The sequence below is a fragment of the Danio aesculapii genome, chromosome 16 (assembly GCF_903798145.1).
Source record: "Danio aesculapii chromosome 16, fDanAes4.1, whole genome shotgun sequence".
Classification (NCBI taxonomy): domain Eukaryota; kingdom Metazoa; phylum Chordata; class Actinopteri; order Cypriniformes; family Danionidae; genus Danio; species Danio aesculapii.
Genome location: NC_079450.1, coordinates 51172015 through 51184363, shown reverse-complemented (window position 1 = coordinate 51184363; position 12349 = coordinate 51172015). Strand labels below are relative to the sequence as shown.

Genomic DNA, 12349 nt, shown 5'->3' with positions numbered 1-12349 from the left:
TATATACAATTTCTTTAAAAAATATAAATACCCTAAAAATGCATATTCACTTATTTCAGATTTCCCACAATATTTTAGATTTTTAAAAAAGTTTAGCTCAGTTTAATTTAAGGGATGTGCCAATGTCAGCCAATTGGTTTAGTTAATTTTAAATTCTAAGCATATTGGCAATAATGTGAAAAAGGCGAAAATAGAGAAAAAACTAGCTAGTACAGTATAGTACTGTATACAATTGACCAACACCTGTAACTGTAACAGAATTTTGTTTTGTTTTTTAAACCAGTATTAGTATCGGCAACAAAAGAAAATCTGATTAGTGCATCTCTAATAAAAATCTATTTAGGAAAAAGGCTGACACTGATGGTTAATAATTACATGAAGACAGCGACTTTTAGAATAATCCAACATTTTTCTCAGCAAAATCATTAAATACTTTATTTATTTATTTATTTATTTATTTATTTATTTACTTATTGTTTTAGGCAAAGTTAACTGAGGGTCTTGGTCTTGCGAAGGAGTTCAACAGTAACGTCCAGGACCTGCTGACTAAAATGGGCAAGTGTGAGGAGACCATAAACACACTGAGCGCTCCCAGCTTCATCCTGGACACCATCTGTTCACAGCTGCAGGAGCACAGGGTACACACATGTGTGTGAGTGTGTGTGCGCGCGTGTGTGTGTGTGTGTGTGTGTGTGTGTGTGTGTGTGTGTGTGCGTGTGCGTGTGTGTGCGTGTGTGTGCGTGTGTTTGTTTGTCTATGAGTAAGTGTGAGACTGTTAGTGTGTATGTATGCATGCACTTTGTGTGTGTGTGTCTGAGACTATGTGCATGTGTGTCTGTGCTTTAGTAGTGTTGTGTGCAGGTATTGTTGTGTGACTGTGTGTGTGTGAGCTTACTCTGCAGGTATTGTGTGTGCGTGTGTGTGTGTGTGTGTGTGCGTGTGTGCGTGTGTGTGCAAGTGCGAGTGTGTTTGTTTGCAACTGTATGTTTGTGTTTGTTTGTTTACTAGTGTGTGTCTGCGACTGTGTGCCTGTGTGTTTGTTCTTTAGTAGTTTTGTGTGCAGGTATTGTTGTGTGACTGTGTGTGTGTGCGCGCGCATGTTCTGCAGGTATGGTTGTTTTTGTGTGTATAAATGTGTGTCTCTGTACATATGTGTGTGTGTCTGTATGTGTGTGTGTGATTATCTGCTGTTGTTTGCAGGTGCTTGTGGGTGAGGTTCAGTCTTACGGAGACAGGAAGTCGAGTGTGGAAACTGCAGCCACTCGTCTGTCAGAGCTCAGCAGGAAAGAGGATTGTGATGTCATACAGAACCTGATCATGACCATTCAGGACCGATTCAAGAAACTCCTGCAGCACACCACAGAGAGAGGCAAAACACTGGAGGAGGCAAAGAGACTCGCTAAACAGGTACTCGCTGCTCCTCTCATCTGCACAGAAAGCCCTCTGTCCTCAGTGTCCTGGAAAATAAATCAGCTTTTATGCTCTTGACTTGCACAGTTCAGTGAATCGTGGCACTTACTGGTGGACTGGATGACGGAGGTGGAACAGACACTGGACACACATAAAGAGATCGCTGTTTCACAGGAGGAGATCAAACAGCAGCTGACTGAACAGAAGGTACTCCAGCACTGAGCATTTGACATCTCAGACATTTGAATTGCAGTTTTGTAGCCTGTTTCTACTGAGCTTTATGGTTCAGTACAGTATGCATTTACAGGGGGAATATGTATTGAGCATGTCATGTTTTTTCCTGGCAATAATTTTTTTAGAGGAGCTGTTGACATTGAGTTGAACCAGATTTTGGTAAAAACCCAAACAATACAAGCAGAAATATAAAACAAACAAACAAAAAATCTACTGAAATGTGTTTAACGCTTTATATAAAAGGCTTTATTGGTGATGGCAGCTTAAAGACGCCTCTCATATGGAGAATGAAGTCACATGTAGGGCTGTGACGGTAACGGATTTTCTGTTATCGCGGTGATGAAGCAAGAAATCATGCGGTATGTCGGTTAACCGCGCATATATATATATATATATATATATATATATATATATATATATATATATATATATATATATATATATATATAAAATCGCTCCACAGAAAATAAACATTTTTAACGCACTGCTGTAATTTCTATATCCCAATCTCTTTATCAACATTTTTAATGCAAGTCATTACAGTTCAGTTTAAAACAGAACTGAACTCAAACACTAAAAACTGAACTACACTGTTCCAATTTACTATGACCTTTAATGTGAAGCTGCTTTGACACAATCCACATTGTAAAAGCGCTATACAAATAAAGGTGAATTGAATTGAATTTTAAAGATTATGACTTGAGAATATAATTTTACCTCAGCGCTGCACTTTTCTCCTTCTCCCTCGCGCTCAGTTCAGGTGACGGTGTGCTGTGAAGCAGTTAAACTATCAAACTGGCACAGGAATATCAGTATATTAATATATGCTAAAAGGCTGGTCAAATGTAGGTCTTTTTTTACAGAAGCTATAAACAGACGCGCATGCTGCGACCAAGAGTAACAATTTAATATATTTTGACTGCGTTAAAAATGCTTATTTTCTGTGGAGTGATTGATTTGAGTTAGTAGGTCTGCTTTATAAAATAAGCTTAAAATAAAAACAGCCTATGCTGGTTATTAAAAACGATTCAGTGTTTTCGTTTTGTAAACTAAACTTGTAATTTAAGTGGAAAATACTTAGGGCAGGCCTTTAATTCCTTTTATTTAGTTTATTCTGTTTTTCTATTCAATCCTGAAAGATTCACAAGCAAAAATAAATAATAACCTAAAATGGGCGGTGATGACGGTAATAACCACATCACCGCGGTTGACATCTCATTATGGCGGTAAGGCGGTGATGCGGTTATCGTCACACCCCTAGTCACATGCATTGCTCAGGTGTGAGTTTTCAGCCTGATCTCACGAGGAAACGTAAGTATTTTACGTTTTGTCAGTTAAGTGGCTAATTCGTACAATTTTGTACAAATGAAGTCGTACAAACTCGTACAATTTTTAAAAGGAGGCGTGGCAGCTAACCCCGCCCCTAAACCCAACCATCACTGGGAGACGAGCAAATCGTACTAAATTGTATGAATTAGATCGTATGAATTCATGCGAATTATCCACTAAACCAAAAAGTTACGAATTGCCGTGAGATTATATTGGAGTTTTCACAGACTTCAACAGAGTGTAAAAATCTTGATGGTTCTCGTCGATCAAATCTGATCTTTATTTTGTATTCTCTATTTGATTCAAGTCAGGTGATTGGCTGGGCCATTCCACAGCTTGATTTTCTTTCTCTGAAAGCATTTGACAGTTTCCTTAGCTGTGTTTTGGATCATTGTCTTGCTGAAATGTCCACCCTGGTTTCATCCTCATCCTCCTGCTAATGTAGATGTTAGACTGAAGCAGCTGATATTCATTTAGACTGAGGAAGGGCAGAGGGTTGCTAAATAACTACTGAGAGATTTCAGCTGCTGTCTGGTCTTTCACTGCCTTTCTACACCTTCCTTTTTTCATGTGTTCAATACTTTTTTTTCTGCGTGATTTCATTTTAGTACAAATAACTTCATTTGTAAACTAATTGGTTTTGTTTTATTTGCACATATTGATATTTTGGTTGTTTTCAACATGCGGGGAAAATTTCAATTCAACAGCACCTTTAGAAATATGTTTTCTGAGAAAAATGGTGATGTGTTCAATACTCATTTCCCCCACTGTATGTCCGTTTCCACTGTCAAAGATACCAAAAAAGCTAACTGTACCATACATCTTTTTGCCACCCTTTCCAAAGAGTACCTAGCGCAACATAGAGTATAAGATCATATCAATTAGCAGTTTTGTGCTGCTTTGTAATTTTGAGGATATTGTGATAAATTATGATTAAAAGTAGATACTTAAAAAAATACTTTTATCCAGCAAGGATGTAATAAAGGGGACCTATTGTGCCCCTTTTTACAAGATGTAAAATAAGTCTCTGATGTCCCTAGAGTGTGTATATGAAGTTTCAGCTCAAAATACCACACTAATAATGTTTGAACTAGTTGAAACTGCCCCTATTAGGCTTTGATCGCACGGCCACTTTAAATTCAAATGAGATTGTGCTCTTTTCAGAAAAGGCTGGAGCTATAAATGCCTGTGTGTCAGCATAGTGGCAGATTCAAAACAAAACTAACATCCTAGAGAGACATGGTCACTAATGAGCAGGGCTTTTCCCCTCTGATGACATGTACAAGGGGGGAATGTCAGTCACGGTGTTTATGCAGACTGTTTTTATCAAGTGTGATTATATAAAATAAAATTGATAAATGTTTACCATTAGATGCTGGTTATATTTACAGACTGTGTTCACACAACTGTGTTTAAACCAAGCGGCAACCTCCCGCTCTCCCTCAGGAGGCCAATACGAAAGTAACTGAAACTGCAATTCATCAAAATTCCGCTAGTCCTGGCTCCATAACAGAGCAAATTGCAATTGAGCCCACTGTTAGAATGGCCAACTTTACAGCAGAAAAAAGGGTGTTTACAGCCTGGTACAAACAACGATTTTGGGTCATATAGTTATTATTACCCTTCAAAACAACTGTGAGGTGGGTGAATTTTTTTATAACTCATCCATTTCCTTTATATTAAGTTTGCATAATTAAGGGCGTGGCCACTTGAGTGACAGCTAGGTCTCGCTGGTCGCCGTCACTTCACCTCAGCTGAATCTTGCATTTACTAACACACACACATCTGAAGTGTTTGGAAGTAATTTGCGTTTTCCTCCTGTTGAAAAACATCATAAGAACAATGCTGAGTTGCTCAATGTGTTACTACAGTGTTTTTAAAAGTCTAAACACTTTATTGATATAGTGTACAGCCAAACACATGTGGTCAGAACACAAACGAGCCGCAGGTAATAGAGTATCAAGTGTTTCTCCCAAAGTAAAGTCTGTCTGCCAGGTCTAAGCAAAGTGCCAGCAGGTGTCTGTAGCTCCGCCCACTCTCCGCCTCTTTGCCCTTGTTTGGTATCCCGCTGTGGGTGCGATGACGTGCGAACAAAATGGCGACAGTTGGCCGCGCCTACTTGTAGCTTCTTTTGAAGTGTTCAGAAAACTATGGATGACGTCACGGATACTCCGTCCATATTACATATATGTTACAGTATATTTTACAGTCTATGGTTTAAACCCTTTATAAAAGTGATTTTTGCATAATAGGCCCCATTTAAATAAATGATCAAGACAGCACAATTCTTTTAACATACATAATAAATAGAAAGGTAGAAACAAGTATGTTTCTGGATAACACTTTAGTTTAAGTAACAATTATCACTATCAGCCTGTGGCTTATTCTACATCCCTAATCCAACTCAATACCTAAATCAACCATTTTTTTTTTCTTTTTTTGTAAAATATTTGCATCGACAAAATGTCTAACTTTTTTTTAACATGTAGTGCTTAAAAAAATATATATATATTATTAATAATAATAATATTAAATAATAATTAACCTAAACCACAAAATAAATGTGCTGTTTTAACAAAAAAAAATAATAATAATTCTATTTATTCATAAGGAGCTTTTCTCAGACCCAACATGCTACAAGAATGTAAAAGAAGACTAAAAAAAATACTAGATATAATCAAATATAAACAACAAGATATATTGAATAATCCTCGATCGACAACATACCCATAATAAGCTATTTTCAAGAGGTGGATTTTCAACAATTTCTTGTAAATACTTAGTAAGTTCTTCTCAGTGGGTCATTTGTGTATTTACAGGAGTTCCAGAAACTCCTGCGCTCGAAGCGGCCCATGTATGAAGCGTGTCTGAAGAGTGGCCGCTCGCTCCATGAGAAAGCCCAGAGTCCTGCAGACACGCAGCAGCTGGAGAACATGGTGTCGGAGCTCAGGGACTCATGGGACACCATCAGCGGAAAATCCAGCGAGAGGTTGGTATGATTGAGGTTTTGTGCTCCAAATGTACACTCAAAAATAACTCCTACTTGATAAAATCCTCCAATCAATTTTCACGAGTCCAATCATTTTGATTAATCTTATATCTAGTGCAATTATCTAGTTAATCTTATATCTAGTACAATTAACTTTTCAGTCTCATTTAAAATTAAAATACGTTTTCTTTTTCAATGTTAGCGTCAGTCTGTTAGTCTTAACTATATCTATAAGCTATTGTGCTTCAAAATAGTGACACAATTTGCATTTAGAAGATATAAACCTGATATAAACAACCAAAAACATCCGCCGAAATGATCACTGCTTTTTTTAACCTCATACTTCAGTTTCTCATCAAAATTTCTGACCAATCAAATGCCCTCTACTAGTCATTTTTGATCTCTCCTTCCACAGACAACACAAGCTGGAGGAGGCGCTGCTGTTTTCAGGCAGATTCACTGACGCTCTGCAGGCTCTCAGTGATTGGCTGTTCAGAGCGGAGCCACAGCTGGCTGAAGACGTGCCTGTCTGCGGAGAGAAAGACCTGGTCAACAACCTCATCGACAAACACAAGGTGCGTCTCAGCTGATATTCCTCCATGCACCACAAAAGACGCTGAGGGGGTCTAGACCCCCAGTAATCAAAACTGTGAAATTAGCCATGTATGCTTGTAATAAGTTAACAAACATATGCAGACTGCTTAATATAAGTGGCTAATGCACTTTTATGCATCATGTCATATCACTCAGCTCTTACTGTGATTCCTCTGGGGTCAGAGAATGCCACAACAAAACTCAGGAGCGAAATTGGTTACTCTGGTTTCTTAAATTAGATATACCTTACTCATTCCTTCTAGCTAAAATAAACCTCTTCACCAATTCAGTTGAAAAGATGTAAGGCAAGTTTTTTTTGACAATATTTTTCATATTTGATAAATGAAGCAGGATTATTTATTAATTAATTGTTCTGTAGCCACTCATATGAACTATGGGAGCATCAGAGCAGAGCTTATTAATAGCAGAGCCATAGAGAGACAATTGACTCCAATGTAATGTTTTTTTTCAACAGCAATGGCGGTATTAATTATGGCGGAAGTTAGCACTTAAACCTGAGTTACTGCTTAAGACGGCTGGTTTTGCAATTTTAGTTTTTTTAATATAAGATTGTGTATGTTTGAATGTTGTCTAACATTATTTAAATAAACCACAAAGCACTTCCTGGAACTATTTCAGTCTTCATGAATCACGTGAACATTTTGGACTTCCGTTGTCACAGCTCTCTCTCTCTCTATATGGCTCTTATTAATAGTCACAACCCTTCCAAATATGGTCAAAATGGAGCTTGTCATTCTAGGGCTAATTTGTGTTCATAAATGAGAACATAAAAGCGTTTCTGCACTGCAAAAAATGCTTTTCTTATTTAGATATTTGATTTTTTCGTCTTATTTCTAGTCCAAATATATAAAAATATAAGAAGCATTTTATTGACAAGCAAAAATTACAGTGTTGTTTTAAGAAATACTAGGTCAAAATTAAGTGAGTTTTTCCTTAAAACAAGCTAAATAATCTGCCATTGGGTTAAACAAAATAATCTTATGTCAAAAGGAATAACAAGATTATTTTTCTTAACCCATTGGCAGATTAATTTGCTTGTTTTAAAGAGCCCATATTATAGATGAAATAGGGTCATATTTAGGTTGTAAGGGTCTCCAACAACAGTCTAATATGCATGCAAGGTCAAACAACACTTTGATGGTCTTATAATATGCATTTATTTTTACCTAGTTATCCCAGCGACTCCCATATGAATCGTTCAGCGATTCATTTGTACCCAAACCCCTCCTCAGCGCGAAGCTAATCTGCGCTGATTGGACCAATGACAGCCTGCTGCGATTGGTCGACGACACTGACAGGCTTCAGGGCGAGACAGAGTGAAATGCCCAGCAGATTATCAACAATATAAAAGTAGTCACAGTGCACACACGCTTCATAGTGGATTTTGGCTGCCAGTGGGTGAATGTAAATACAGACGATGGACTAGAAAATACTGACGACTAACTATTTTATCAAGCAAAAAGTCCAAGAACTGGCGAGGATATGTCCTAGCAATCTACTTGCTCTTTTTGCACACACAGGGCCGGCGCGTCCAGAATAGAGACGGCGCGGCGGCGACACCTCCCTCCCCCTCCGCGTCCTCAGTTACATCCGCGATTACAACCCTAAGATTTCAACCGCGACACCCCCTAAAGTCCTCACTTTACAAACGGGTCCCTTTGATCACCCTTTGCCTAGAGCTTTACCCTATTCAGAGACACACACACACACACATCAACCTCCTAAGAGGAGACACTCACACAAACGACCGTCCTCAGAGGAGCCACACACACACACATTACACACACACACATAGCTGACTATCCATAAACAAAGCGGCACGCGTCGCGTTTTCAACGTAGCTTTACACGCAATATGAGAATATAAAGAGTTAACCTGATACAGTACACGCGGTTACAAGTAACAAAACACAACTAAATGCATAATTTGCAAGCTAGAGTAAACGAGGCAACAATTTTAATCGCACGTACTTACACTGGTGAAATGGGGGAAGAAACTGATTCATGATCCACTGATCCTTGTTCTGACAGTCTTTACCGATCCTTCCTTTAACAAACTGATGAAGTCTTCTTTGTAAGCAGGTAGTTTCCAGAGGCTCTCGATCTGCTCAAGGCTAGGCTATATGCTAAGGTTTCATCTTTGGGTGAACTGTCAATAATCTCCATCTGCACAGCGTGACTTCATTCTACCGGTGTCTGTGTGTGTCTCTCTGTGTGTGTGTGTGACTTTTTTCTGTTAGTGGGCGGGGCCGCAGGTTTCAAATCTCCCGGGCTTGCGCGTGCAACTACTTGTGTTTCGTAGCTGCGTCATCGCGAAACACCTAATAACTCGTTATCAAGACGACTCGTTTGAAGCACTATGAGTCGACTCTTTTATAGATGAATCAATAGTTTTAAACACTGTACACTTACAGATTTAAGCCTTAGCTGGATATTTCACTTCACTTAGAGCTGTGTGACACACTACATAGAAGGGCATTTTCAAAAAGCCATAATATGGGCTCTTTAAGAAAAAAACTCATTTAATTTCTGAAGAAAATACAGTATTTTTTGCTTGTCTAGATAATGCTTAAAACGGTGAAAACTCTCTCCACTGAACACATCCACTAGCCTACATATTTAATTTTGTTTGTTAAGCACAAAGATTAGTTTCAAAACTATTTCTATATTCAGTTCTAATTTCCAGCAAATGAATAAATGAACAATATTAATCAAGTGTGGTCAAAAAACTGAGTTATATCCAAACACACGTCCTATTCTTATCCCCATATGGTGATGCAGACGTCTCCAAAACCTGACAGGTGGACAAATCTGAACTTGTTTTTATTAAAACAAAAATTAACATGCATTTAATAACTAATACAGCTGATAATAATAACATTAAACAAATGCAAATTGTCATGAATAAACTGAAATGTTCATGGAGGCATGTTTCAATATTAATGTAGAAAATAATGCACATTTTAGTCCTTTGATTTTTGTATTTATTTTTTTAATTACTGTAAAGATATTTGTGTATTGCTGTACATCCTGTGTGTATTAAGCAATGTGTAAGCGTTTGGACCTGCATAGGCGCAAAACTAACGCTTTCTGCACTGGACTTTAGACTAGCTTTTAGTTGGTCAATGGCGCGGTCTATTTCAGTTCCTCAAAATAGCAACGTGCCAACAATGCGCCCTAACACACCTCTTTTATAGACCGACACACTGGTCCACAAAGTGGCGCAAATGGATTTGCTATTTTAACAACGTGGTGCAAAACGTGAAAATTACTGTTGTGTTGGTTTGAAAATAGCAACAAATCCTGCCATACACATCTTGCGCCTTTTTGCGCTGGGTGTATGATAGGGCCCTTAGTAACAAATCATTTTTTGCAGTGTGGAGAATTTTTTAATTGACCTAAGCCACAGACATACAGTACTATGCATATCAGAGAACTTAATGAATCCATGTATTCTATTATAGATTAAGGTACAGTCAAGTCTAAAATTATTCACACCCCAGGGGATGGATGGGTGGATGGATGGATGGATGGATGGATGGATAGATAGATAGATAGATAGATAGATAGATAGATAGATAGAGAGAGAGAGAGAGAGAGAGAGAGAGAGAGAGAGAGATAGATAGACAGACAGACAGACAGACAGACAGACAGACAGACAGATAGATAGATAGATAGATAGATAGATAGATAGATAGATAGATAGATAGATAGATAGATAGATAGATAGATAGATAGATAGATAGATAGATAGATAGATAGATAGATAGATAGATAGATAGATAGATAGATAGGCAGATAGATAGATAGATAGACAGACAGACAGACAGACAGACAGACAGACAGACAGACAGACAGACAGACAGACAGACAGATAGACAGATAGATAGATAGATAGATAGATAGATAGATAGATAGATAGATAGGCAGATAGATAGATAGATAGATAGATAGATAGACAGACAGACAGACAGACAGACAGACAGACAGACAGACAGACAGACAGACAGACAGACAGACAGACAGACAGATAGATAGATAGATAGATAGATAGATAGATAGATAGATAGATAGATAGATAGATAGATAGATAGATAGATAGATAGATAGATAGATAGATAGATAGATAGATAGATAGATAGATAGATAGATGGAGAGGTTGTGGGCTTGCCGTGTGCTGTAGTTATGATCGTTCTGCTCTGGGTCTACAGGTGTTCCAGCGGGAGCTCGGGAAGCGGGCCAGTTGTATCCGCACACTGAAGCGCTCTGTGCGGGATCTGACGCGCAGCAGCACTGCCGATGCTCACTGGCTGCAGGAGCAGATGGAGGAGCTGGAGAGCCGCTGGGAGGCCGTGTGTAAACTCTCTGTGTCCAGACAGGCCCGACTCGAAGCCGCACTGCAACAGGTACAGCACCAAACTTTTTTTATATTTACATTTGTGCATTTGGGTGATACATTTATCCAAAGCACTCACATCACATTCAAAATAGAAAGAGCTTTTTTCATTCATTGAAGTAAATGGGGTAACACAATAACACAAGTGCCAGAGCGGGGCACGTGGGATATATTTGCTGCTATTAGATTTAGTTAGTTTTTATTTTAACGAAGGGGATAATTCAAGGTAAGTATAAATTACTGCTGAGCAAAAATGTATCACAATTCAACGCATCCAAAATAAAAGTTTGTTTTCACATTATATGTGACTGCGTGTTATATATATATATATATATATATATATATATATATATATATATATATATATATATATATATATATATATATATGCATGCATGTATTTGAGAAAGGATTTATTTATATTTAAATAAAAACTATATATGTATATGATACAAATTATGTATACATTTAAATGTCTATGTAACACAGTTGTTTTCTATAGTTTAATTTCTATGTATGTGTGTGTATCAAATAATATTTGTATATATATGTATATATATATATATATATATATATATATATATATATATATATATATATATATATATATATATATATATATATATATATATATATATAACACACATATATTATGTCATAAGAATCTTTTATTTTTTGGACGCCATTAATCTTTGCCCAGCGCGGGTATAATGGCAACAGCTTTTGCAAGGACAAGAAGGAAACTGAAGGCTGTATATATCAAAATCACAAACCAAACAAGACACAGGTGAACATAACCAGTTATAACGGAAACCAATCAGTAACTATGACAACAGATAAAACAAAGGAAAAATGAGAATACTCAAAATAAGAGTCCTTAAACTGAAACACAATGTCTGTAACTATAAGATTCCATATTTAACATTAGTTAGCCATGCCTACAATAAACTATTAATGAATTATACTTTTAAAGCATTTATGGTAGCACTTTATTTTTACAGTGCTGTTTCACATGTATGTACTGATACATAAACTGGGTAATAATTACCCCTGAAACTGGGTATGTTAAGTACAAATACTGTAAAATGATCAATGATTAGTGAATAATGTAAGACATGTATTGCTTATTATTAGTTGATGCTAACTAATGGTGCCTTTTTGAAAATATATACACAAATTGAATACAGTTAATTCAGTAAAGTATATACTGCAAAACTTTTAAATTTAGCTAATTTCTTTAAGCTAATTAAACATTAAATAACTTAATAACTAATGTTATCAAGGACAACTTTGGATTTTAATAAATAATATTAATAATAAATGTTAAGCTATGATATAAAATATTCATGTTATTTAATATTCATTATTATTTCATGT

General features: G+C 36.9%; 1 protein-coding gene across 1 annotated transcript in view; it reads left to right on the top strand.

The window, feature by feature from the left end:
* macf1b (microtubule actin crosslinking factor 1b) overlaps nucleotides 1–12349 on the top strand; it is a 79820-nt gene that overhangs the window by 47517 nt on the left and 19954 nt on the right. The window contains exons 23-28 of the mRNA XM_056475030.1: nucleotides 483–638; nucleotides 1201–1407; nucleotides 1498–1617; nucleotides 5793–5962; nucleotides 6378–6537; nucleotides 10788–10982. Coding sequence (XP_056331005.1) covers nucleotides 483–638; nucleotides 1201–1407; nucleotides 1498–1617; nucleotides 5793–5962; nucleotides 6378–6537; nucleotides 10788–10982 — 1008 coding nt within the window. The remainder of the gene's footprint in view (nucleotides 1–482; nucleotides 639–1200; nucleotides 1408–1497; nucleotides 1618–5792; nucleotides 5963–6377; nucleotides 6538–10787; nucleotides 10983–12349) is intronic.